The 27,140-nt window shown below is 63.3% G+C and overlaps 1 protein-coding gene across 1 annotated transcript; it reads left to right on the top strand.

Annotated features, from left to right (window-relative positions):
- Positions 1–703: 703 nt before the first annotated feature.
- On the top strand, positions 704–27,140 carry FADS2 (fatty acid desaturase 2). Its single transcript, XM_059710475.1, has 12 exons — positions 704–1,025; positions 9,025–9,135; positions 10,619–10,816; positions 10,935–11,036; positions 12,095–12,220; positions 19,192–19,252; positions 19,672–19,748; positions 23,862–23,959; positions 24,168–24,264; positions 24,546–24,625; positions 25,506–25,631; positions 25,891–27,140. The coding sequence occupies exons 1-12, from the start codon at positions 819–821 to the stop codon at positions 25,940–25,942; spliced, it is 1,335 nt and encodes a 444-aa protein (XP_059566458.1). The 5' UTR covers positions 704–818; the 3' UTR covers positions 25,943–27,140.

Raw genomic sequence — 27,140 nt, 5'->3', positions numbered from 1 at the left:
AAAAGCGCAGACGATTGGAGTCTCCATTCCAGCGCGCTGGGGAGGGGAGTCCCCGGGCCAAGCCAGTCCCAGGCGCCGCCCGCCCCCCCACCCCCCGCCCCCCCACCCCCCCCAACCCCCCCCTCCCCAGGACCCAGCCGTCTTTGTGCAGCATCAGGTGCAAACCGTGCACGGGCGTGTGTGTGCGCGCACGCGCGCCCCCGAGCGCCCCGAGCCTGGCGGCGGCTTCCGCTCGCCCACGGGCCCCCTCTGGCTTCTCCTCCGGCGCCCGGGCGGGCGAGGGCAGGGGGAGGGAGGACGTGGGACACGTCGCGCCCGCTGCAGGGCCGGCCCGGCGGGGCGGGCGGGGGAGCCGGACCGCTCCAGGCCGCTGGCCTTCGAAAGATCCTCCGGGGCCAATGGCAGGCGGGGCGCGGCGCGCGGATTGGTGCAGGCGCTCAGCTGATCGCTGTGGAAACCCGGCGGCGGGGGGCGCTGGAGGATGCGGAGCCCCGGGCGGGGGGGACCCCGGGGGCGGGCGCGGGAGGCGGCGAGGCCCTGAGCACCGAGATCTTACTGGTGGCAAAAATCCAGCGCGGGCTGGCGGGCGGAGGAGGGGACAGCTCGGGGCACCGGGGAGCCGGGGATCTTCCGAGGGACACTGGGCAGCGCGCTCCCAGCAACGTCGAGGAAGTGGGGGAGGGGCGCGGTGGGGGGAGGAGGAGGAGGAGGAGGAGGAGGAGAAGACAAAAGCCGAAGGCGCGGAGGGCTGGGCCACACTCTCTGGCAGCCGGCACCGGGCTGCTACTGTGCGCGGGGCATTCCGATCTGCAGGCACCATGGGGAAGGGGGGGAACCAGGGCGAGGGGGCCCCCGATCGCGAGGCGCCGATGCCCACCTTCAGCTGGGAGGAGATTCAGAAGCACAACCTGCGCACCGACAAGTGGCTCGTCATCGACCGCAAGGTCTACAACATCACCCAGTGGTCCAGCCGGCACCCGGGGGGCCACCGGGTGATCGGGCACTACGCGGGGGAAGACGCCACGGTAAGGGTCTGGGGCCTCCCGCCCCCCCTCTCTCTGCTGAAGGCGGGAGTCTGAGGCCACGGTTCCCAGGGCGCTAGCCCTCCGCTGCTGCACGGAGCTTGGGGCGCCCCGGAGGGAAAGAGTGTGCGCTCGCCTCCTGCTCGGAATCTTTGTCCCGCGGGACAGAGGGGCCCCGGCTGTGGGGGTCGGACTGGGACCCCGGGAGGGCGGGGGAGCCCGGAGCGTGCGGGATCTACCTGGCGCCCTGGCACCCACGCGGCCGCTTCTTCCGCGGGGTTCGCGGGAACCAGGGACGCCCCAAAGAGGGCGCTCGGGCCCCAGAGCTCTGGCGCCCCGGCGTGGAAGATGGCCGCCCCGGGCGCTGCGGGCAGGAGCCAGGTGTAGGACCCGGGAGCGGGCCTCGCTCTCCGGCCCGACGCGGGGCGGGGAAGGAAGGCCCGGCCGGTCGGTCTGCAGAGCTGCCTGGAGTCTGGTGCGAGGAGAGGCCATGGCTGCCGCGGGGAGGCGGCCGGAGTTCCTGCTCCCGCGCTCAGACTCCCAGGACCCACCTCGCCCGGGATCGGCCTTCTTGGGGGCGAGGGTGGGGACTCGGCAGAAAGGAGAAACGGCTGGAGTCTGCACAGCCCGGGCGGAGAGGCGCGGGGGGCCGCGTGGACTCGGCAGCCCCAGGCGGGCTTGGCAACAGGTCCAGCGGCCTCGAGGTTACTCTGGGGCGTTCAACTCAATGGCCCTCTGTTTCCAATCCCGCCAGGAATGCCCTGCGCCCTCGGCTGGCACAATCCCGACCCCAGGAGCCTCCTTCCTTCTCCGATCGGGCTTGCAGGGCATGAAATGTGAAACGTACTCACTGGGCATATAGTTGAGTATGTGAAGTGACCACCTGGATAGTCATTCATTCTCTCCCCCCGGCCCCCAACATGGGAAGTCTGGGAAGGGGACTGGAGAGAGAGGTTAGGAACCGCTTGGGATCGAGGGTTTTGTTTTTAAGCTGTTGGGCAGGTGCTTTGTCCCTTGGGGCCGTGGACTGACTGCTGCCTCAGAGTTTGGGGAGCGGTGTTATGGGCCATGCGAGTTTGGGGAGAGACTGACCAGCAGGCAGGCCGCACCCCTGCAGCCCTGGATGCACTGTTAGGTCTCAGAGGCTGAAGGTCAGGGAAGCTCTTTTGGGGACAGTCGGGGTCCCAATGGGGCGTTTCCCCGCTTCCCCAGAAGAGACCTCAGGACCCAGCACCTCCGCTTCCCGGGAAAGATGGGCCGGCCGGGCCGGCGGGCCTCCTTTGGGAGGTAGAACCCTTGGCCTGCCAGGGGAAAAGCTGCTTCACTGTTACAGCTTCCACATCACGTTCCCACCTGTTACCTCTCTCACCGAGCCTGGGGTCAGCCCTGCACACAACGCTGATTGCTCATTGCCTCAGGGTTAAAAACCGGCTCAAGCCCTGGTCGGTAGCTCTGTTGGTTGGAGTGTCATCCGGATACACCAAGGTTTTGGGTTTGGTTCCCCGGCCCCTGGGCCTAAACATGGGACCTGCCATCACTGAGTCCTCCCTCCCTCCCCCTCTCCCTCCCTATCTCCCTCCCTCCCCCTCCCCCTCCCTCCCCCTCTCTCCCTCCCTCCCCCTCTCCCTCCCTATCTCCCTCCCTCCCCCTCTCCCTCCCCCTCTCTCCCTCCCTCCCCCTCTCCCTCCCCCTCTCTCCCTCCCTCCCCCTCTCCCTCCCCCTCTCTCCCTCCCTCCCCCTCTCCCTCCCTATCTCCCTCCCTCCCCCTCTCCCCCCTCCCTCCCCTCCCCCTCCCTCCCCCTCCCTCCCTCTCCCCCTCCCCCCTCCCTCCCCATCCCCTCCCCCTCCCTCTCTTCCTTACTTCACCTCTGATCTCCCTCTGGTCCTCTGGCACTCTGCTCTGCGCAAGTATATATTTGATTTCAGGGAGGAAAGAGAGAGAAACATCAATGATGAGAGAGAATCGTGGATCGGCTGCCTCCTACACGCCCCACGCTGGGGATCGAGCCCACAACCCGGGCAAGTGCCCTGACTGGGAATCGAACTGTGACCTGCTGGTTCCCAGGTCGACGCTCAGACACTGAGCCACACACCGGCTGGGCTCTGCCCGTTGCTTTGCTGTGGCCAGAAGGACCCTCATCCCTGTCGCAAGGTGTCTGTTCTTTTCTTGGCAGGGACCAGTGACGGCGAACCTTCTGAGCGCGGCGCATCAGCGTTTGGAAAAGCCCTAACTTAACTCTGGTGCCGTGTCACACAGAGAAATTTTTCGATATGTGCAACCATAGTAAAACAAAGACTTATATTTCTGATATTTATTTTATATATTTAAATGCCATTTAACAAAGAAAAATCAACCCAAAAAATGAGTTTGGGTGTCACCTTCGCCATCACTGGCCTAGGCCCGCCTCTGCAGAGCTCTCTCCACGGGGGACTCATCTCCAGCTACAATTCCCTCCTGGAACATTCAGAGCTGGGCCCGGGGCAAAGATGAGTCACTGAGGAATCCAGTTTCCCTCCTTCCTCTCCCGCTGGGGCTGGAATGGGGATTCTCTGCCTCTCATACCTGCTCCCTCCACCCCCCTTGTCCAGCCGCTTCCTGCCTGTCCCTTCTTAGGACCCAGGGAGGGAGAGAAGGGGTCAGGACTCGTTCTACCTCTTAACCTGCGCCCAGCTGTCCTTGTGAAAAGGCCGCAGGTTGAAAGTGGGTGGCTTTCGGACCTCCTTTGGACGGGACGGGGTGGGGGGTGGGGGTGGGGTGGGGGTGGGGGTGGGGTCACAGTAGAGGAGAACACCTCGGTGTGAATTCCTAGGCAGACACTTCCCTCCAACTTTCCTCCCGGTCTGTGATGCAGGAAGGTTATCACGCGAGTGGGCCCTGCGTGAGGTCATTGCTGACTCCTGAGCGCAGGTGGGAAGGATCGCCACTGTGTACATGTTCCCGGCACACGGAGGGGGGCTCAGGACATAGGAAAAGGGGTGTGAAGAAGGGGTACCTGAGTGTCCCCACTTTTACCGAAGGAAGAGGCGTTTAGTGAAATCGAAATTCTTCCCCTGGTTGTGCCTGGACGGCAGCTCAGCTCCCTCAACTGGTTCCGGGGAGGAGGGAAGACCCCAGGCCCAGCCCAGAGTTCCCGGCTCTTTAGGCAGATTCGAGAGGTGCACAGTCCTGTCCCCCCCGCTGTGACCCCATCAGCCCCGGGCTGCCAGCGCGGGACCTGCTCCTGGGTAGCCCTGCCCTTCCCGCATCAGCAGGGACACTCACTACGGGTTCTTGGGGCACAGCACTGCCCCCCCAGCCTCCGTGGCTTCTTCCGTGGAGGGGACGCGGACAGGGGCTTCCTGCTCCGCCTGCACCTCTCTGCTTGGGGAGGAAGTCAGCAACCCTGCCTCCAGCTGAGGACCCAGGTCCCTCCTCAGCTTCTCCCTCTCCTCTCACCACGTGTCCCAGACCCGATTCCCAGGGCTGCCGGTTCCCAGGGCTGCTGCCCGCAGCGCCGTCTGCCAGGAGTTGGCTCCTCCCGCACTTCTGAGTCCCGTGCTCCGGGCCCAGCTCGGTGCCCTGATGTGTGAAGCTGAATTAGAGACCAGCATCGCTCTGCAGAGGAGGGGGACACGCCAGAAACAGCATGGCGCAGGGCGCTCAGGGCCTGGAGGGGGGCTGGGGCAGGGGTCATGGCTTCTGGCAGAAGTTGGCCGGACTTGGAGCGGGTGATGACAGGAGCAGGAACTGTGACGGCCGGGGCGTGTGACACACACACGTCTTCCATTTGGGAGTCGGAGCTCTGGGTCTGGCCTCCTCCTGCAGCCTGACCTCCTTACGGAGCGGCTGTCGGAAACCTGCAGGTGTGTGCGCCACGGTGACACTGGAAGGGGAGGGAAGGAGGGACCTTCCTGGGGAGGAGGAAGCGCAGTTTGAGGCCTTTCTATGAACCGCGGAAACCTCGTTAGGCACATGCGGATGGGGCCGGGGCGAGGAGCGCGTCTCCCCGTCTCTCCTCATCTCTGAAATGGGGCCTGTCCCAGAGTTTGGCAAAGATCGGTGGCTCGCCCTCCACAGCCGCCAGCGAGGAAGGGGGGAGGGGAGGGTCCTGGCGTTCCAGGCTGTGCAGAACGGCGGGGGAGTCTGAACACGACTGCAGTGGGAAGGTCTCCTGGGGTTAGGGGTGCACACTGTGGGGTCCTGGGTCCCCACCTTTGCTCGTGAGCCCTCCTGTGAGGCTCTGGCAGGTCCTGGCGCAGCGCTTACTGGTGGGAGGCAGTAAGGAAGTGAGCACAGACGTCCCGGGCTGACGATGGTTTGAGGGGATTCTTGGACTTTCCAACCTTGCGAAAGTGATTGCGTAAGTTGCACGAGATACTGGACGCTTTATGGTCAAATAGGCCTTGTGTTCGGTGGTTTTGCCAACGGCGGGCTCCTGTGTGTTCTGAGCATGTGCAGGGCGGGCTGGGCTGAGCTCTGACCGGTGGGCTCGGTGCCGTAAATGCACTTTCTCCTTTGGGGTGTCACCTAGTGGAAGTCGGGGAGCATCTGTTCAGAATAGAGCCTGTGATTTTTTTAAAAAGAATATTTTTATTGATTTCAGAGAGGAAGGGAGAGGGAGGGAGAGAGAGAAACATCAATGATGAGAGAGAATCATGGACCGGCTGCCTCCTGCACGCCCCCCACTGGGGATCCAGCCTGCAACCCGGGCCTGTGCCCTGACCGGGAATCGAACCGTGACCTCCTGGTTCATAAGTCGATGCTCAACCCCTGAGCCAGGCCAGCGGGGCTAGAGCCTCTGGTCTTGATCGCTGCCCGAGAAGGTAAGCATGTCTCAGAGAAAGTGTGGGCTGGCAGGTGGCAACTACAGGAAGGCGGCTGGGAAAAGCCTCTTTGAGGTGCAGCCCAAGTGGACCGGCCCCGGACACGTGGGCGCAGGACTCCGGGTAGCGGGGAAGAGCCGTGCAAAGGCCCTGGTGTGGGACCGAGCTCCCCAGGCTCAGTGGCAGATCCCCCCAGGCCCGCTCAGAAAACCGCCGCCTCTACCAGGGACCAGGCACGGGAGACAGCCCGCAGCGCTCGGCTTTCGCAGCTGGCAGGCGGCGTCCGGGGTGTGGGAGGCACCCCGGTGGCGGGGGAACTGGGTTCCATCCTGGCTCTGCCCCGGGGAGCACGGGAGGCCACGGCCTGAGCTCCAGCGTCTTCGTTGTCAACGACGCTCTGGCTCCTGCCGGCTACTGCCCTCCCTTCCCGGGAGGTGAGGCCCCTGCGCTCAGGTCCCCAGCCCAGGCGAGGAAGGGCCTGGAGCCATGGCCGCCGGACCTGGGGGGGAGGGAGCTGGGGGGCGGGGGGGAAGGGGTGCCCTTGCGGACAGACCCCTGTGCGGAGTCCTTCCTCTGTGAAAAGTGGAGGCGCTGTTAGTTGTCAGGCGAGGCGGTTCCTGGGGAAGCTGCCTTCAGTGAGGACGTCCTGTTACATCTCAGAAGCTGTGGTCTGATGTGAGCACAGTGAAAGGCTATGATGGGCCCTGACGGGGAGGCAGCTCTGCTCGCCACGGCACCACCACCATCGCCGCCACAGCACCACCAGCATCGCCGCCACGGCACCACCACCATTGCCGCCACGGCACCACCACCATCGCTGCCACGGCACCAGCTGGCGTGGGAAGCAGCGGGGGCCTTTCCCGGGGCCTGGGACCGGCAGCTGGGAGGCCCCCCTTTGCAGAGGAGGCTGAGGCCTGGGGGGGGGGGGGGGGTTGACGGCTGGTCCAGAGTGGGCACGGCTGGTCCAGACCGGACCACAGCCTCCTCACCGCCCGCCCGGGGCCCCTGGGAGAGCATCCGGCTCCCCTCTGAACATGTGCAGCGTCGGATCTCCGCCGCCTCCCTTTGCCGTTCAGCCAGGGCGAGCACAGACCTTTTTACAAGCTCCGGGCCCGTTTCCCTCTGCACACAGTGCTGCTTTGTGAGTCTGTTCTAGACTCAAATAGAACAAAGACCAGGCAGCAGGACTGGGCGCCAGGGGTGCCGGGGGAATGGGAGGAGACAGGCAATGGCCACGGGGGGACACCAGTGGGTTGGCGAGGGAAAACCAACAAGGTCATGTCTTGTCGGCATTTTCCCCATTTTTCTTAATTTGAAAATTTCTAAACCTACAGAGAAGTTGAAGGAATAAGTGAACAGGAGGTTCGCGGATTTAGCTTTGGGCACGGGGCTTTCTTTCTCCCTCCCGACGCCTGTGCGATTCCTTTTGGCGAGTCCCAGGGGAATAAGTTGTGCGGTGTGCCTCGCCACCGTCTTCTAAGACCTGGGACAGTCTCTAACACACTCACAGTGCCGTTGCCACATTTAAGAAAGTTAATAATTCTTTCATACAATCAGGTATCCCGTCCGTGTTCATATTTTCTTATTCAGCCCAAAAAGTGGCTTCTGTAACTGCTGGGTCCTCCCCTCTCCCTCTTGCATTGCAGTTTTTAAAAAATTATTATTATTTTACTAGAGGCTCGGTGCACAAAATTTGTGCACCGGGTGGGGGGGGGAGGGCACTCCCTCAGCCTGGCCTGTGCCCTCTTGCAGTCCAGGAGCCCTTGGGAGATGTCTGACTGATGGCTTAGGCCCATGGGGAGCGGGCCTAAGCCAGAAGTCGGACATCCTTAGTGCTGCCACAGAGGTGGGAGAGGCTCCCACCGCCGCTGCTGTGCTCACCAGCCATGAGACCAGCTTCTGGTTGAGCGGTGCTCCCCCTGTGGGAGGGCACTGGCCACTAGGGGGCAGCTCCTGCATTGAGCGTCTGTCCCCTGGTGGTCAGTGCGCATCATAGCGACCTGTCATTCTGCATTTGGTCGATTTGCTTATTAGCCTTTTGTTATATAGGATTGAGGGAGAGAGAGAAACATCAATTTGTTGTTCCACTTATTGATGCATTTGTTGGTTGCTTCTTATATGTGCCAACTGAGCTGCCCGGCCAGGGCAAGCATTGCAGTTTTTATTTTTTTTTTTGAGTCTCTTTTAATCTAGACATCCACCACCACCACCACCCACACAGACACACTGTCTCTCACTTTTTCTCTCGCTGCCTTGATTTCCCCGATCGCTTCTCGTGGTGTCGCTGGACTTGCTCCTGCCCCGGCAATGCCGCAGGGCTGGTGCCATGCGGTGACTGTGGTTACCACTGGGACTTCACACTCAGCCCATCGGGGGGCCTGGGGGCACTCGTCTCCACGGCAGATGCTACGTTTGTCGGGAGCCAAGTTATGAAATGGACGTAGCGTGTGGAGAAAACCCTGGAAGGAAACGTGCTAGCCGCCACCGCGGCCACCCATTGGATGGCATTCTCCTCTCGGTTCTGTCCTTTTTCTAAATTTGCCAAAATTATGCAATTTTTACTTTACAATGGAGAAAAACATTAAAACGCATAACACTATTTTAATTGTAAAAGCAACATAGCGGTGTTCGAGAAAGCCTGGGAAGTAATGAAAAGAAAGCCAGCCCTAATGCCATCGCTTCCGTCAAAATCCCTCTCGTGCTTAAGTTATGCCTTTGCAAACGATGAGAAAGCTTTTGTCAGCGTGCGCGTACCGCGTCTGCACTGGCTTCTGGTTTCCCGTCGTCTCCTGGCACCTTTTCCTCGCCGAGCCGTCTCCACCTTGCTCCTCTCACTGGTGGTCACGTGGGGGGTTGTGGGTGGCCCACTTCACGGGGTACCAGGCACCCCGCAGAGGAGCCCGAGGCCACGTCCTTCCCCGGCCCTGCCCAGCCCGGTGACCGCTCCCTGCATGTCCCTGGAGGGCCATGCCCAGGGGGACATCCTGGGTGAGCTCAGCGGCCCCTCGGCCGGGCAGAGGCCCAGGTGGCACCGTTGGGGGAGCCGGGCACTGAGGGATCTGCCCTGGATGTGGCCTGAGGGCACTTTTGGGGCCAGTTCGTGGGAGGCACACAGGGTTGCTGGTGAGTCCTGCCCTCCCGGGTAGGGGTGCAGGCTGAGGTTGGGGTCCCCACTTACCACTCACCCCTTGTTTACCAGGATGCCTTCCAAGCCTTCCACCGTGACCTTGGTTTTGTGCGCAAGTTCTTGAAGCCCCTGCTGATTGGCGAGCTGGCGCCGGAGGAACCCAGCCAGGACCGCGGCAAGAACGTGAGTCAGGCAGACCACGGAAGGAGGGGGGTTTGGGGAGACGGGGACCCCACCCCAGGTGGAGGGTGCTGGTGTGGGGCAGGGAAGCCTTGTGCCAGCCCTGGGGGAGCCACCGCCCAGCCCTTGGGGTGCAGGAGCCCCTCCCCCGCCCAGCCTTGCTGACCCCCACGTGGAGGAATTCATTCCCAGCCTCTCGATCTCCCGGGCAGTGGGCCCTGGCTGGGCAGAGGGTGGTCCCCTTCTGTCCGTGTGTCCTCCGAGGTCAGCCCCACCTCCCACTGACCTCCATGCTTGCGCCTCCTCTCCTTGAGGCCGATGAGGAGGCTGCCTCCACCCTCCGCAGCCGAGCTGGGTCCCACCCGGCTGATCCCACAGGCCCCCTTCCTGACCTGCTGCTCTGGCTCCCGCCCTTCCCCCGTCATTGCTGCCTAAGAGGTCGCCCCAGATACTCTTCCGATTCTTCACTTGCCTCGCAGGCGCCCGGATCTGGCCCACGGCCCCCTGTCTGCCTTTCCCTGGGGGAGTCCCTGCGGACACCTCCACACCTGCTCTCCCCGCCTCCCCCCTGCCCTGCCCTGCCTCCCAGGATGCCCACACTTCCTCAGAGCCGTCCGGGCTCTGCCTCCATCACCCCTCACCCACCGGTTCCCTCCTGCCTCCCTCCCAGCCCTGGGGGGCAGGGATTGGTCATGTGTCTCCCCCACCTTCACCTCCTCAAGGCCCAGCAGGTACCCAGGACAAGTTGGGGGCAGGGCCAGGCAGATAGAAGGTAGAGTGCGCCCTGGTCGCCATTCCCGGGTGCAGTTCAGGGGTTTGGAGCCCTGGCACTGTGTTCGCCCAGCACCAGCATCCCCCGCCCCCCGCCGTGGCCGGCACTGCTCTCCCTCCTGTCCCGGCGCCTCAGAGAGCGGACCCATCCAGCGTGTGTCCGTTTGCGTCTGGCTTGATCGCACTGAGCCCAGTGTCTTCAAGGCTCAGCCACGTTGTAGCACATGAGGAAATTCCCTTCCTTTTTAAAAAAAACATGTTTACTGATTTCAGAGAGGGAGGGAGAGGGAGAGGGAGATAGGAACACCCGTGATGAGAGAGGATCATGGATCGGCCGCCTCCTGCACGCCCCGCACTGGGGATGCATGTGCCCTGACCGGGAATTGAACGGTGACCTCCTGGCTCACAGGTCAACGCTCAACACTGAGCTGCCCGGCTGGCCCTTCCCTTTTTAAGGCTGGAGAACACTCGTTCTGTTCAGCCCTTCCTCCGCCGAAGGCGCCCGCTTTGTCTCCGCCTTCTGCCTGTTGTGAACGCTGCTGCCCTGAGCAGGGTGTGCGCGCGCAAGCTTTTGAGTTGACTCCTTTCTCTGCCCCTTAACGGGCGGGGGACGAACTCACAGCCCCCAGGGCTGGGCCTGGCCCCGGCAGGCGCGTGGCGAGGGCGTGGCGGCGACGGCAGGTGCACTGACGCCTCCCCGCGCCCCCCTCCGCAGTCCCAGATCACCGAGGACTTCCGCGCCCTGAGGAAGACGGCCGAGGACATGAACCTGTTCAAGAGCAACCACCTGTTCTTCCTCCTCCTGCTGGCCCACATCATCGTCATGGAGAGCCTCGCCTGGTTCACCGTCTTCTACTTCGGCAACGGCTGGATCCCGACCATCATCACGGCCTTTGTCCTCGCTACCTCGCAGGTGAGGCGTGACCCCCTCCCCTGTCGCTGGAGGCCGGCCTCCCCCAGCTCTGGAGGCCGGGCCCGGCCGCAGGTGCCTGTGCCCCCGCTGGGAAAGCACCCGTGGCCTCTCCCCGCAGGCCCAGGCCGGCTGGCTGCAGCACGACTACGGCCACCTCTCTGTCTACAAGAAGTCCATGTGGAACCACATCGTCCACAAGTTTATCATCGGCCACTTGAAGGTAAATGCGGGGCCCCGGGCGTGCGGCCCCTCCGTGCGCAGTGGGTGGAGCGCTGCTGCTCCGAGACCAGGCCCCAGCTGAGAGGCCCCCCCCCCCCCCGTCCCGGGACCAGGCCCCAGCTGAGAGGCCCCCCCCCCCCCCCGTCCCGGGACCAGGCCCCAGCTGAGAGGCCCCCCCCCCGTCCCGGGACCAGGCCCCAGCTGAGAGGGCCCCCCCCCCCCCGTCCCGGGACCAGGCCCCAGCTGAGAGGCCCCCCCCCCCCCCGTCCCGGGACCAGGCCCCAGCTGAGAGGCCCCCCCCCCTCCCGGGACCAGGCCCCAGCTGTGAGGGCCACCGCCCCCCACCCCCGTCCTGGGACCAGGCCCCAGCTGAGAGGCCCCCCCCCCCCCCGTCCCGAGACCAGGCCTCAGCTGAGAGGCTCCCCCCCTCTCCCCCCCCGTCCTGGGACCAGGCCTCAGCTGAGAGGCCCCCCCCCCCCGTCCTGGGACCAGGCCCCAGCTGAGAGGCCCCCCCCCTGCCCTCGTTCACCTTCATCTTAGTCATGTTGTTACGAGGATTTGAGTCATGTTGTTACGAGGAGTCCTTGGCCATGGGCCAACCTTGGCATATGGGGACGACCCTCTGACCACCCGAGCGGCCCCGCCAGGGCTCAAAATATCAACATTTTTTAAAATAAAGATCAGGACTGGGATGTGAGGGCGATCTGGCTGCGACATCTGTCACCCCATTGATCGCCAGGGTTGATTCGGCTGATCTGGCTGGCTAGGCGGGTGTCCCCCTCCTCCCTCACCGATCCATGTGCGTCCCTCCGAAGCTGCGCGCTCGGTCGAAGAGGACGACCTTCCCCCCCGAGGAGAGGACCGGTCTTCGGTCAAGGGTATACGAGTAGCTGCGCTCCCCTGCTAGAACCTCCAAACAAGCTCTCAAGATCAGGACTGGGCTGAGCCGTATTGGAACCTGAGGTGCTAGGTCCCAGGAGCTGGTCGTGAGCAGGGCCCGTCGCCAGCGAGCTCAGCCCTCCCGGCGGACGGCACCCCTCACTCCGCCTCCCCCCACAGGGTGCCTCCGCCAACTGGTGGAACCATCGCCACTTCCAGCATCACGCCAAGCCCAACATCTTCAATAAGGACCCGGACGTGAACATGCTGCACGTGTTCGTGCTGGGCGAGTGGCAGCCCATTGAGGTAGGGCAGACGGGAGGTGTGTGTGTGTGTGGAGGGGGGGACGTGTGTGTGGATGGGAAGGCAGTGTGGGCAGAGGGTGTGGACGGAGGGGGGTGGTGAACAGGGGGCGGTGTGGACGGGGTGCAGTGTAGACGGAGGCACAGTGTGGACGGAGGCGCAGTGTGGACGGGGGTGTGTGAACAGGGGGGCGGTGTGGGTAGAGGGGTAGTGTGGATGGGGGGGTGTGGACCGAGGGGCGGTGTGGAGGGGGGTGGTGTGGACGGGGAGTGTTTGGCCTGAGTGGGGATGGGGAGGAATTCCTAGGGGAATATTCAGCCAGACCTGCTGTTGGAGGGGACCGACTCCTGGGCGCCCTGAATTCTCCCCGCTGGAGCCCTGTGGAAGGGCTTTGTGCTCAGTGGACACGGCTCTCTGTCTCAGTGGGTGTTGGTTAGCTGCCCCCCACCCCCCACCCTCCAGGGAAGAGCATTTCTGGGCTCGCTCCCTGGGGAGGGGCCCTGCCCTCCGTGTGCAGGAAGACACATTCCAGGGCTCGAGCTCAGGGAAGGCTGGTGTGCGAGTCCCAGGCCTGGACGCCGGAGGGCCAGGCGGGGTCTGGCCACCTCCTCCACCAGCGGGAGGGGCAGTCCAGGGTCACACGGGGGCAGAGGGAGGCCCAGACCTGACAGCTCGCCCTTTCCTTCCCCTCTTGTCTCGCGGCCTCATTTGAACATCAGTGCATTTTTTATCTACACTAATAAAAGAGAAAAATGGTAATTGGCGTATGACGATACCCTTTTCTTTTTTTATATATATATTTTATTGATTTTTTACAGAGAGGAAGGGAGAGGGATAGAGAGTTAGAAACATCGATGAGAGAGAAACATCGATCAGCTGCCTCCTGCACACCCCCCACTGGGGATGTGCCCGCAACCCAGGCACATGCCCCTGACCGGAATCGAACCTGGGACCCTTCAGTCCACAAGCCGACGCTCTATCCACTGAGCCAAACCGGTTTCGGCAACGACGATACCCTTTTCATTGGCTAATCAGGGCTATATGCAAATTAACTGCCAACTAAGATTGACAGTTAACTGCCAACTAAGATTGGCAGTTAACTGCCAACTAAGATTGGCAGTTAACTGCCAACTAAGATTGGCAGTTAACTGCCAACAAGATGGCAGTTAATTTGCGTACGTAGGCACAATGCAGGGAGGCGAAAGGGAAAGCAGGAAGAAGCCCCCTGCCACTGACAGTGATCGGAAACCCAGGGGGGAGCTAAGAACTGTGGGGCAGGGCAAAGGCGGCCCTGGGGCCGCCTTTGCCCTGCCCCCCAGCCATGATCGGAGAATCAGGCGCCTTTTTCGCCCTGGCCAGTGATAGCAGGAAGTAGGGGTGGAGCCAGCGATGGGAGCTGGGCACGGTCGAAGCTGGCAGTCCCAGGAGCTAGGGGCCCCTTGCCTGGGCCTAAAGCGGAGCCCACGATCGCGGGGCCGCTGCAGCTGTGGGTCCCCGCTGCCCAGGCCGGACGCCTCAGCCAGAGGCATCAGGCCTGGGCTGGGGGCAGAACCAGTGATGGGGGGAAATGAGGGTCCCCTGCCCAGGCCTGACGCCTCTGTCAGAGGCGTCAGGCCTGGGCAAGGGGCCAATCCTGCGATTGGAGGGTGATGGGGGTCAACACCTGAGGGCTCCCAGTATGTGAGAGGGGGCAGGCTGGGCTGAGGGACACTCCCCCAACACACACACCCAGTGCACGAATTTCGTGCACCGGGCCCCTAGTTATAAATATAGGACATGCCCATTATAAGCATTCAGGTGGCACAAAAGCATACAAAATGGAAAAGTGAGTTTCCTGTGGTCTCCACCACCCCCTTTGCCCCAAATGCCATGTGCCTGGGTGACCCGTGACCGTGCTGTGTGAACACGCACACCTGCTTTTCAGAAGCAAAGGTTGAGACGGTGGCTCTGTCTGCAGCTCACACCTCACCCAGCGGCCTCCTCCGGGGGCCCCAGCCCGGCGGCCCCGCCGGGGCTGTCCAGGGCGCTGCTCCGTTTCTCCTCCGTGATTTCCCCGCTTTGTCATAACTATGCTATAATTTCCTTTTCACAAGACACCCCGATTTCTTTAAGCAATGTCCGCATTTAACGCATTTTTTAAGGAAGCGGAGCCCCTCTGTGCCGGCCTGTGTTATGGTTCAGTTTCCCCCCAAAAAAGAAATGGACCCACGTGTGATGGGGGAACCACTGCTGATGCCTGATAGCGTGTCCTATGCCACCCCCACCCCCACCCCCTTATCTCCCCGCGCCATAAACCAGCCAGCTGGGCCAGGCCTCAAAGGGCCACCCGCAGGCAGGGGTGTCAGCAGGCACCTTTCGGTCTTTATGTTATGACTTTGTTGTGGGTTATGTAGGAAGTCCCCCCTCCCCCAGGTCCTTTCGCTTCTTTTATGCGTAGACGGTTCCTCAGACTCACTACTTTCAAGGGTTTATAGTTTCACTTCTGGAAGTTTCACCTCTGCCCAGTGGGTTTGGGCTGAGCTGGTGTCCTACTTGCACCTCTCCCCGGCTCCCGCAGTGGGTGGCACTTCTCGGCCCGTCCCTGCGGCACAGGGGGCGCTCCTGAGCCCCGGCGCTGGGCCGGGCTGGGCTGCCTGTCCTTGCGAGGACCCCGTCTGGGTGACTTGGCACCTAGTAACTCACTGGAGTGGCCGCCTTCCCTCTTCTAGAAAGCATCTACACCTTTGGCCCTCGCTGGTGTGGCTCAGTGGATAGAGCGCCAGCCTATGGACTGAGGGGTCCCGGGTTCGATTCCGGTCAAGGGCACATGCCCAGGTTGTGGGCTCGATCCCCAGTGGGGGGCGTGCAGGAGGCAGCCGGTCCATGATTCTCTCTCATCATTGATATTTCTAGCTCTCTCTTCTTCTCCCTTCCTCTCTGAGATCAATACAAATATTTATTTATTTTTTTTAAAGAGAGAAAGTAGTGAAAATGTAGCCCCTTCCTTTCTCATGGCGCCACACTGTTGATTTTGCTTTGGGTTTATGACCTCCCTGAGCTTCCAGAACACGATGAAACATCCTGGTTTTGGGCCAGGTCTTCAAGGCCATTGTCGCGGGCACTGAGCGTTTCTGCCTCTCTGCCCAGACCCTGCCTCTCCACCCGCCGGGGACGCCCCCGCCCCCCACTGACCCGCGCTTCCTGGGTTGGGCAGCCCCGGGTGAGCAGGCAAGCGGCCAGTCCTCCCTGGGAATGACCGGGCCCTCCTGGCGGGGCCGTAGGCTGGGTTTGGGGTCTTGCTGATCTGAGTATGCCCGGGCAGGGTTGGGGGGTGGGGTGGGGCTGTCGGTCATTCTCTCTGTGGGAGTTTGCAGGTTCCCAGAGGCTGGTGCTGGTCTTTGCGGCAGCTCCCCTCCCCCACCCGGGGACAGACAAGGAGGGCCTTGTCCTTCCTCAGACATTTTGTTCCAACGCTAAACAGTCCCCTGTACACGCCCCTGGCATCCAAGCCCACAGTCCAAGCCCGGCCTTGTGGTCCGCAGAGGGGCTGAGCGCAGGAGGGCCAGCGGCCGGGCAAAGGGCAGTGGAACTCCGGGAAGCCAGGCCACCCGCGGGCAGTGCTCCCCACCCTGGGCCCCTGGCCCGCGTCCCCGGTCAGCCTCCGCCTGGGAACGCGGCAGAGCGAGCCTTGTGCGTCACCATCTCCTTCCTGGGGTCTGGGCACGGGGAACACCCATTGCCTCCCTGGGTGAAAGCTCTCTCTGTCCCCCCTCCGACGGCCCCACCACCCCAAGCCCTCTCCCTGTGGGGTGAGGGCTGTCCTGGAGGAGAGGAGGTGTGGGGGCCCAGTGGGGAGGGGGGCGTGTCCACCGAGCAAGTCCAGGGCCGGTCCTGAGCTGAGTGCTGCATGCAGGTCATCACTTCAGCCTTGCTTAACCCTGAGGCGGGAGCGCTCAACAAACCCATTTTGTAGATGGAACAACTGAGTCCGAGAGATGGAGTAACTCGCTCAAGGTTACAGCTAGAGAAAGCAGCACCGCCATCCAAACCCCTGCGCCTGCTCTAAGCCAGGGCTCTGGGTCCTGTGGGGCCTTGTCGGGACCACCACCTCGTGGACGTTAAGGGAAATGTGTTTGTTGGATCCCTCCAGCTTCCGTGTGTGTGTGTGTGTGTGTGTGTGTGTGTGTGTGTGTGTATTTAATGTATTTTTATTGATTTCACAGAGGAAGGGAGAGGGAGCGAGAGAGAGAGAAACATCACTGATGAGAGAGAATCCCTGATTGGCTGCCTCCTGCATGCCCCCCACTGGGGACTGAGCCCGTTGTGTGGCCCGTAGGCCTCAGACCCCTGGCAGCTGCATTTTCCCTCCCTGAATGGCCACTCGGGGTTCCCCTCCCCCCCAAGTTTCTGGCCCCTCCACCCACCTCTGAGACCTCCCTGGCTGGGGCCCCTCTAAGGCTAGCCTCAGCCCTGGCCTTAGTGACCGTCTTGGAGCAAATGGACACACTTTCTTGGTGTGAGGGGGCCCCTGCCGGAGGCCGCACGGAGCCGAGGGGTTGGCGCTGTGACAGGGCCTGGCGCCAGGAGGCGAGGCCTGGGACGGGGGGGGGCTCTGTTCCCGGGGGCCCTCCGTGCAGGAGCCCACAGACCCCTGTGGTTTTGATAATCACTGTGCTCTGTCCTCACCTGGGGAGCCGGGGGCGTTGGCCTGGACGGCCCCCGCGCCTCCACCCCTTGCTTTGATTTCCCGCAGTAAGTGGGAATGGACACATTGGAGGCGGCGGCTCTGGCCCTCGGACCCAGGGAAGGGCTGCCCAGGAGCAGTGTCCCCGGGGTCAGCACCTGGCACATCGGTGTGAGAGCGAGACATTGACGGGCTGCCCCCTGCACGGCCCCTACCAGGGATCCAGCCTGCAGCCCAGGCATGTGTCTGACTGGGATTGAACCGGCGACTTCTTTTTTTTTTTTTTTTTTTTTTAATTCTCACCCGAGGATATTTTTCCATTGATTTTTAGGGAGAATGGAAGAGAGAGGGAAAGACAGAAAGAAACATCGATGTGAGAGAGACACATCGACTGGTTGCCCCCTGCATGAGCCCAATCGGCCTGGGCCAGGGAGGTGCCTGCAACCAAAGTGAGTGCCCTTGATCGGAATCGAACCCAGGTCCACAGGCCGACACTCTATCCACGGAGCCACACTGGCCAGGGCCGAATCAGCAACCGTTTGGTGCACGGGCCAGTGCTCAACCAACTGAGCCACACCGACCAGGGCTCCTTGGCTTTTATTTTTTAAAATAATTTTATTGATTGCAGAGAGGAAGGGAGAGGGAGAGAGAGAGAACCATCCATGATGAGAGAGAATCATGGAGCAGCTGCCTCCTGCACGCCCCACACTGGGATTGAACCCACAACCCGGGCCTGTGCCCTGACCGGGAATCCAACTGTGACCTCCTGGTCCTAGGTCGACCTTCAGCCACCGAGCCACGCTGGCCAGACTCCTTGGTTTGTTTTTAACAACCAGGGATATGGATGCCAAATGGGACTCAAGGGGCTGAGTGACCTGGGTGGGGTCTCGCCCTGGCCTGGCTCCCCCCACAGACCCCAGCATGACGAGCAAAGCAGGTGCCCTCTGCACGCAGCATCTGAGGTCTCAGCCTCGACGCAGCAGCGGGGGCTGGTCCCCAGGGGCCCGAGCTTTGGGATTAAAGGGCCACGGGGACCCTGAGGTGCCGTGGCTCTCCCACTGGCTGGCGCTCAGAGGGGCCCCATGGGGAGGGCGCTGGGCCCGGGAGCAGGGCTTGGCCTTGACAGTGCGGGCGGCTCCAAGCCCCAGATGCTCCCAGCCGGGGACGGGAAACCCCAGGCCCTCCCCTGGTCCTTGCAGCTGCTCACCTGGGCTCGGGGAGCTCCCCAGGGGGCCCGGCAGCTTTCCTCACTCCCAGGGGGTGCAGACAGCCCAGGCTCCCTCTGGGACTGTGCCTGTGTGAGCTGCTGGGCTGTGCATTCACCCAGCAACAGTTACTCAGTGCCTGCCCGTGGGCGCCGAGTCAGCGTTCTCAGTGCCGGTCCCGCGGGCCCTGTGGCCTTGGGCAGGGCCCTGACCCTGACCCTGAGCCTTAGCCTCAGCAGTGCCGGCTCCTGGGCTCCCGGCTGGCAAGGAGCGGGAGCTGAGGCTGCGCAGGGGACGCACTGAGCCGGCTGCGGACGTGCTGGCCGGTTAGCCCGGGGCCAGCCCGAGGGCCGGAGGGGGCAGATTGACAGGCGAGGGACACAGGCCCCCTGGGCAGGAGGGACAGTGGTGGCTGCAGAGCAGGTGGGGAGGAGGGCACAGGAGGCTGGGCGCCCGGGTGCAGGGGCCGGCACTCACGGTCTCTCTCCTGTCTCTCTCCTCTGTCTCTCTCTCCTGTCTCTCTCCTCTGTCTCTCTCTCCTCTGTCTCTCCTCTGTCTCTCCTCTGTCTCTCTCTCCTGTCTCTCTCTCTTCTCTGTCTCTCTCTCTGTCTCTCCTGTCTCTTCTGTCTCTCCTCTGTCTCTCTCTCTGTCTCTCCTCTGTCTCTCTCTCTGTCTCTCCTCTGTCTCTCTCTCCTCTGTCTCTCTCCTCTGTCTCTCTCTCCTCTGTCTCTCTCTCTGTCTCTCTCTCTGTCTCTCTCTCTGTCTCTCCTCTGTCTCTCTCTCCTCTGTCTCTCTCCTCTGTCTCTCTCTCCTCTGTCTCTCTCTCTGTCTCTCCTCTGTCTCTCTCTCCTCTGTCTCTCTCCTCTGTCTCTCTCTCTGTCTCTCTCTCTGTCTCTCCTCTGTCTCTCTCTCCTCTGTCTCTCCTCTGTCTCTCTCTCCTCTGTCTCTCCTCTGTCTCTCTCTCCTGTCTCTCTCTCTCTCTCTCTCTCTCTCTCTCTCTCTCTCTCTCTCTCTCTCTCTCTCCTCTGTCTCTCTCTCTGTCTCTCCTCTGTCTCTCTCTCCTGTCTCTCTCTCTCTCTCTCTCTCCTCTGTCTCTCTCTCCTCAGTACGGCAAGAAGAAGCTGAAATACCTGCCCTACAACCACCAGCACGAGTACTTCTTCCTGAGTGAGTGCGGGGCGCCGTAGCCTCACCCCTCACCCCTGACCCCTCGCCCCTGACCCCTCGCCCCTCATCCTCTGTTCTTCTCCCACCGACACCCTTTGCAGACTCAGAAAGTGATGCTAACCCTGTCAGGAAAGGGGCCCACGGCAGCCACCCCTGCAGAGCCCTCCTGGGCCTTCAGACAGACGGCCCCAAGGCCAGCGGGGCCCTTGCTCCGTGATCCCGGGGGGGGGGGGGGGGGGGGGGGGGTGGGGGTGGGGATACTGTCTGCTCCCGGCCGCCTCTGCGTGAGCTGCAGGCCTGTGTGCTGGCCGCGGCCCCTCCTGCTCTTCCAGCTGGGACGGGGGCTGGACGGGACGGGGGCAGGGCGGCCCGGGGGGGACAGGACGCCCCTGAGCACCTCTGCACCGCTCTCCCCGCAGTTGGGCCGCCGCTGCTCATCCCCATGTACTTCCAGCACCAGATCATCAGGACCATGATCGTCCGCAAAGACTGGGTGGTGAGCCGAAGGGCGCCGGGGGCCGGGGCGTGCGGAGGGGGTCTGGGCGGCGGACGCCGGGGGCCGGGGCGTGCGGAGGGGGTCTGGGCGGTGGACGCCGGGGGCCGGGGCGTGCGGAGGGGGTCTGGGCGGTGGACGCCGGGGGCCGGGGCGTGCGGAGGGGGTCTGGGCGGTGGACGCCGGGGGCCGGGGCGTGCGGAGGGGGTCTGGGCGGTGGACGCCGGGGGCCAGGGTGTGCGGAGGGGGTCTGGGCGGTGGACCCCGGGGGCCGGGGCGTGCGGAGGGGGTCTGGGCGGCGGACGCCGGGGGCCGGGGCGTGCGGAGGGGGTCTGGGCGGTGGACGCCGGGGGCCGGGGCGTGCGGAGGGGGTCTGGGCGGCGGACCCCCGGGCTGCGCTGTGCCCTCCTGCCTCTGGCGGGGGCGGGGGCGGGGGGAGCGGCCCAGACGTTTCCTTTTGGGGCAGCTGCCTTATTTCTCAGGATGGACCTGCTCTGGGGCTGGCAGGCCCTGCACCCGCCCCGCAGGGCCCCACGCACAGGGGAGCCCCTGGGAGCCAGTGCCTTGCAGAGCCCTCAGAAAGTTCCTGAAGGCAATGAGGCCAGAGCCGCAGGCGGCCCTCCACCCCAGCTCTGCGCCAGCAGGGCCTCCTGTGTCCGCGTGTCCCCGAGACCCACGGGCGGGTCCCACGTTGGTCAGGGAGAGCCGGGTGTGCGAGTGGCCGAGGCTGCACGTGGAAGCGCCACAGGCCGCGTGGCAGGTCTGTGAGCAGCAGAACCGTATGGGCTCACGTCCCCAGCCAGTGATGGCGAACCTTTCGAGCTCGGCGTGTCAGCATTTTGGAAAACCCTAACTTAGCTCTGGTGCCGTGTCACATAGAGACATTCTTTGATCTTTGCAACCATAGTAAAACCAAGACTTATATTTTTGATATTTATTTCATATATTTAAATGCCATTTAACAAAGAAAAATCAACCAAAAAAATGAGTTCGCGTGTCGCCTCTGACACGCTTGTCATAGGTTCGCCATCACCGTCCTAGGTGGTGAGGAAGGAGCTGGTCGGGCCGGCGCCACCTTCTCCGCGCGCCTCCTCACTTGGTCTGCCCCGTGCGTGGGTCTGCATCTGTGCCCAGCGTCCCCTCCGAAGGGCGCCGTCCATGGGGCCTCAGGGCCTCCCACCAGCCTGGCTTTGTGCAGCGTGTGGGCATGATTCCTCCCGAGAGGACAGCGTGCCCACGTGGCGTGACCTGGACGGAGTGGTCAGCTGGGCAGCGCGGGTTCCAGTGGGTCAGGGACAGGGCCCTGCTCTCCATAGTCACTGGCGTGGGTACTGCTGGTCTCTCTTAATTTTTTTTTTTAACTCGGTTTCATAAATGAAAATAGTGAGACTCTGAGAGTTTGGGACTTCCCCGAGGTGACACCAAGGGGTGGGGGGGCTCTAGAACCCAGGCCTTCACCGCCACGTCCGAGGCCTCCCCACACTCGCGCCACCAGCCTCTGGAGTGACGGGGCCTGTGTCCGGATCGCATCTGAAGGGCCGCGAAGCACTTGGTCATGCGTCCTCTCATGGGAAGTACAGGTCGGCCGTGGCTGCTGATTCTTGTTTTTTTGTGTGTGTTTGTTTTTTTGTTTTTTGTAATATTTTTTTATTGATTTCAGAGAGGAAGGGAGAGGGAGTGAGACAGAGAAACATCAATGGGGAGAGAGAAGAGTGAGACAGAGAAACATCAATGGGGAGAGAGAACCGTGGATCTGCTGCCTCCCGTACGTCCCCTACTGGGGATCGAGCCGCAACCCGGGCACATGCTCTGACCGGGAATCCAACCGTGACCTCCGGGTTCAACCACGGCGCCCCACAGGCCTGCCCGTGGCTGCTGATTCTGCTAAGAGATCCAGACTGGCCTCCGGCGACGGCTGGTGGCTGGGGAGGAGGCGTGACTCTGCCCGTGCTGGTAGAACGTGCCCCACTCACCTCCAAGTTTCGCTCTTTCCCCCAAAGTTTCGTTAGTACTGACGGTCTTCTAGAACAGTCCAGCTCTGACGCCTACGTTGTGTCGTTTAACCCTGTTTGCCCGCAAGGCCGGAAGGGGCTGGAGCAGGGGTCCTCAAACTTTTTAAACAGGGGGCCAGTTCACTGTCCCTCAGACCATTGGAGGGCCGGACTATAGTTTAAAAAAAAAACTATGAACAAATTCCTATGCACACTGCACATATCTTATTTTGAAGTAAAAAAAAAAAACAAAACAAAAACGGGAACAAATACAATATTTGTATTTGCATGTGGCCCGCGGGCCGTAGTTTGAGGACCCCTGGACTGGAGGATGGAAGTTCTGGATCCGTTAAGTGATGGGAACTTGAACCCAGGTCCGCGCCTACGTGACCGCCGTCTGCCCAGGTTCACTGGGCCCGGTGGCCGCGTGCCAAGCAGGAGTGTGAGCCGTGGCGCTGGGCGGGGCGATGCTGCTGGGTATTTTAATCTGCTCTCATGCAGGTGATAGGAACATTTAATCTCTTTTTTTTAAAAATTGTTCGTTCCCTACAGAACAAAGCAATGAAATAGGGGCAGCAGGAAAGGCGATCCGACAGCGCACCTGAGCAGGCTCAGAGGGCAGGCCCGGGAACCCGATAGGCCCTCGGCCTTTGCAGGGCCTGCCCTCGCCCTGCCCTGCCAGGAAATGGGGTGCATCCGGGCCGGAGGGCTGGGCCTCCCCACCGCTCCCAACTTTGTGCTTGAGACTCACGGGGCCCAGGCTCAGGCCCCCCTCCTGGTGGAGGCTGCTTCTAAACACCAGGGAGGCCCCGGGACCCAGGTCTCGGTTCCCCGGGACCACCACTCCCCTCCATGGGGTGTTGAAGGGACCTCTCTAGCCTGTCCTTGGAGGCCCGGGCTCTGAATGACCTTTGCCCCCAGCACCCCACTTAGCCTCTGACACAGAGAAGGCACTCGCTGGATGTGGTGGAGCTGACCTGAGCAGAGCTGCCTCGCAGGGTGAGCTGCTGAGCAGATGAGGGAAGCAGCTGCCACCGGGTGGACGCGGCCTGGACACAGCACGTCCAGGCCCGGCGCACGTGGGCCCGGAGATGGGCCGCGGGCACGTGGGCCCGGAGGTGGGCTGCGGGCCAGGCCAGGCCAGGGGCAGGTGTGGGAAGATCTCGTGTGTCCTCCCCAGAGGCTGGATCTGGCCCATGGCCCCTGGCGGGGAGCGAGGCCGCGACGCGCTGAGCATGGCAGTGCGTGATCCGGGTTGCGGGGCGGAAGCGCTCCGGGTGGCAGCGTGGTGCCGGGGGCCGGCTGAGTGTCAGAGCTCAGATGCAGCCACGCTCAGTACACACGTTCACGCCACGCGGAGCCCCCGTGGGAGCTCTCCCCGGCCTGCAGGCGGGGGCACCGAGGCACAGCTGAGGGAGCACCCACAGCCACACGAAGCGGGCGGCGGCGGCGCTGGAATGAGCACCCTTGGGGAGGACTGTGATGGGGGACCGGCTGCCGCGCCGCATTCCTGGCCGAGGAAACAGTCCTGCAAAGGCCCTGAGGTGGCTGAGGAGAGGGCGCCTGCTCCCTCCTGACACTGTGGGCTCCTCTGGGCGGGGGGAGGGTGGCAGAGAGATGGGTGCTCGGTGTTAGGAAGGCCACTGTTCGCTGCGCGCTGGTGGTGCAGGTGGATGCACAGGAGGCCGAGTGCCCGCCTGCGAGGCCCTGAGGCGGGCGGCCGTGACTCTGTCCTCCTCCCCCTCCCCCTCCCGTGTGCGGGGTGAGCTGGAGGAAGGGGTCCCAGGTGGATGAGTCCGGACAGGACCCCAGCCCAGGGCTGTTCGTGTGGGGTGCACGGTCGACTCCCCGGTGCACAAAGGGGCTGCTGACCTCCGGCCCCTCCCTGTGGACGCCCCTCACTCGTCCCCTGGTCCCCACCCTCTTTCTATCCCTGAGAGCAGGGCACGCAGCTCCCTTCCTGCTGCAGAGACTCCCAGCGTTTCCCTGGAAACGAGCGGGTCTGCGCTGGGTGGGGCCGCCGCCCACCTTCCGAGACGCCCGTGGGAGCCCCTGGGCGCCTTTGCCCGGGCTCGGACGCAGTGCCGGGCCGGGCCCTCCCGGCTCATCGCGCTTCTCCCGGCAGGACTTGGCCTGGGCCGTCAGCTACTACGCCCGCTTCTTCGCCACCTACATCCCTTTCTACGGCGTCCTGGGAGCCATCCTCTTCCTCAACTTCATCAGGTGCCTGGCTTTCCGGCTCCTCCCCGGCCCACACTGGGGCTGACGGTCGCTTTGAAGAGAGGGACCCCTGGGCCGCATGTCCTGGCACCTCAGCTCACCCCCTCTGCCCGCCTGGGCGGCCTGGGGTGGGGGAGGAGCTGTTCCCCCCGTGGCTGGGCCGGGAGAGCAGGCGCTGAGCGACACCCTCCCCCCCTCCCCGCCACCCCAGGTTCCTGGAGAGCCACTGGTTTGTGTGGGTCACGCAGATGAATCACATCGTCATGGAGATTGACCGAGAGCCCTACCGGGACTGGTTCAGCAGCCAGGTGGGGTCACAGGGCCCTTCGTCCAGGGCCGGGGCTGCCCGGCGGACCCAGGGCTGTGCTGGCTCCCGGGGCTGCCACTGTCCCGCTGCTGGGCGCGGGGCTAAGCGGGGAAGGTGGCGGGCTCCTCCGAGGGTCCGGCGGGGACTCAGCGGGAAGAGGGCTCCGGGCAGAGCGGTGTGACATGGAGGGGCGGCCCTGAGACCTGGGCGAGGCTGGGCCTTGTGGGAAGGAGAGGAGGCGCCTCATCTTCACCCCCGGCCCCCCCGCCCCTCCCCGCACAGCTGGCAGCCACCTGCAACGTGGAGCAGTCCTTCTTCAACGACTGGTTCAGTGGGCACCTCAACTTCCAGATCGAGCACCAGTGAGTGCGGGCAGGCGGGGCCGGGGGCCACAGACCGTGGGAGGGAGCGGCCAACAGCCCCATCTGGGCAGAGGGCAGTGTTTGGGGGCTCCCTCTCTCCCCCACTTGGGGAGATCCCCCACCTCCACAACCAGCCCCGCTGAGGCCGGGAGGGGCGCCCTGTGCCCCCCCCCCCTCCGTCATCGGGACAGCCACCCCGTGTGGCTGGAGCTTCACAGTCACAGAGAGCTCACACCTGTGCCTCCCCTGGTCCGTGAGCCCCACGGGACAGGCAGGGCGATCCTCCCACTCTATTGACAGGGAAACTGAGGCCCAGCGAGGTTAGGTAGCTTGCCCGGAACTGAGATGCCAGGGGCTTCCCCCCAAAGGCCCCCATCCCTGCTGCCCCTCATCCTCGTCTGCCGTCATGTCCTTTTCCTCTCACCCCTCCAGGTCATTCATTTCCTTTTTATTTTTTCACTTTTAAAATATATTTTTATTTCAATTTTTTAAAAAATAGATTTTTATTGATTTGAGAGAGTAAGGGAGAGAGAGAGAGAGAGACATCAATGATGAGAAACATCGATCGCTGCCTCCCGCACGCCCCCTATGGGGACTGAGCCCACCACCGGGGCACGCGCCCTGGCTGGGAACGGGACCGTGACCTCCTGGTTCATAGGTCGACGCTCAACCCCTGAGCCACACCGGCCGGGCTGCTGGCTTCCTTTTCGGAAAAGCTTGGTGTCTGTCCTCTAGCCTTCACATTAACTTCCGGCCCCCAGAGCACACACACAGCCGCCCACAAGCAGCCCCACCCACGTGCCGGCCGCCCCAGTGGGCGCGGGGAGAGCTGCAGACGGGCCTCCCTGGCCCTGCCCGCTCACCCTCGCCCCTCCCCCAGCCTCTTCCCCACGATGCCCCGGCACAACTTCCACAAGGTGGCCCCGCTGGTGAGGTCGCTGTGCGCCAAGCACGGCATCGAGTACCAGGAGAAGCCGCTGCTGAGGGCCCTGCAGGACATCGTCCGGTGAGGGGGCATGGGTGCCGGGGGGGCGGGCACCCAGGGGGGAGACCGTGCACCCACAGAAGAGAGGGGCCGAGCGGGCTTCTTTCTGGCTGGCTGGGGGCCTTTCCTTTCTTCCTCGGGGCCCCGGGGAGCCCTGCGCTGCAGCCCCTGCTGACAGCTGAGAGGAGGCACCTGCACCCCCAGCGAGGCCACCCCCGCCCCCCCTCCCTCGGGCTGCCCTCGTCTCCTGGCCCCTGACTGCCCCCCTCTTTCTCCCCAGGTCCCTGAAGAAGTCCGGGGAGCTGTGGCTGGACGCCTACCTCCACAAATGACACCACAGCCCGCGGGCGCTGTGGGAGGGGGAGCAGGTGGGGTGACGGCCGAAGGGCGGGTGGGGTTTTGTTCTGAGGGGTGTCCCTGAGGCCGGGGTACATGCTGGTCACAGACCCCATTTTTGGTCTTGCTCCTGGTTTCCTCTCCTCTTTCCCTCCACTGCGCCCTCAGCACCCTCCCTCGGGGCCCCTCAGTCAGTCCTGGGGAGCAGAGAGAGGTGGCCCCCCCACCTGTTCCCCCCCTGTCCCCCCCCGACACACACACACCTGCTGACCAGAGGCCCAGCTGCCCAGACCCTGCAGCCTGGCTCCCTGACCCTGCGGCTGGGCTCCTCCCTCTGGGGCCCACAGTCTGCCTTTTTTAGGGAGAGGCTGGCTCTGACCAGGCTGGGGCACTTCCATCCGGTGTCTCCCCCCCCCCCCCCCCTTCCATCCTCCTCCCTCCTCCAGAGCCTGTGAGCTGGGCCCAGGGGGCAGCCACGCAGAGTTCAGGGGCCTGTAGGCTCAGCCTCACCCCCACCCCGTCCGGATGTTTGTCCTAGTTGGGCCGCCTTAGATTCTGGAGCCTTCGAACCCTCTCCAAGGGCTCTGTCTTCCGCTGGCTCGCATCTTCTGCTGCCTTAACCTTTGCTGCAGGATGCATTCTGACGGGGTGGCCCTGGGGCTGTTGTGGTGACAATCTACCCCTGGCCACCTGCCCCTGGCCAGTGGGCTGAGCCAGGCTCACTCCCCGAGGCCACGGTGGCGGGACTGTCACTGTTGGGAGCCACCACTGGGGGTGGGGGCGGGCAGTGGGGCAGAGGAGGAGGGAACCCAGGAGGTGATAGGAGGTGGCCAGAGGAGCTGGGAGGTTGGAGGCCTGATGAGGGCCACGTGGACGTGCGAGTGGGAGGAGTTTGGGGCTGGAGGCCAGGAGCTGCCGATGGAGAGGGAGGGGAGCCCGCCCCCTGGGGGACCCAGAGCCGCTGCCTTTGGAAACCTAACCCACTAACCAATTTTTAGCTGTGGGGCCATGGCCAGCTCCAGCCCGGAGGGACCAGTATCCGGTGCGACAGGCCCCCCGGTTGCCGTGGCAATGTGGCCGGAGGAGCTGCTGTCCCTCCCAGGCCGATGGATCCGTAGGGAACTGGTCTTAGTTTTTATCCTGTTGCTCCCCCGCCCTACACTTTTTGGAAATAAAGAGGTAATTTTATTCTCA

Source organism: Myotis daubentonii, chromosome 9 (assembly GCF_963259705.1).
Source record: "Myotis daubentonii chromosome 9, mMyoDau2.1, whole genome shotgun sequence".
Classification (NCBI taxonomy): Eukaryota; Metazoa; Chordata; class Mammalia; order Chiroptera; family Vespertilionidae; genus Myotis; species Myotis daubentonii.
This window is presented reverse-complemented; position numbering and strand designations above follow the sequence as displayed.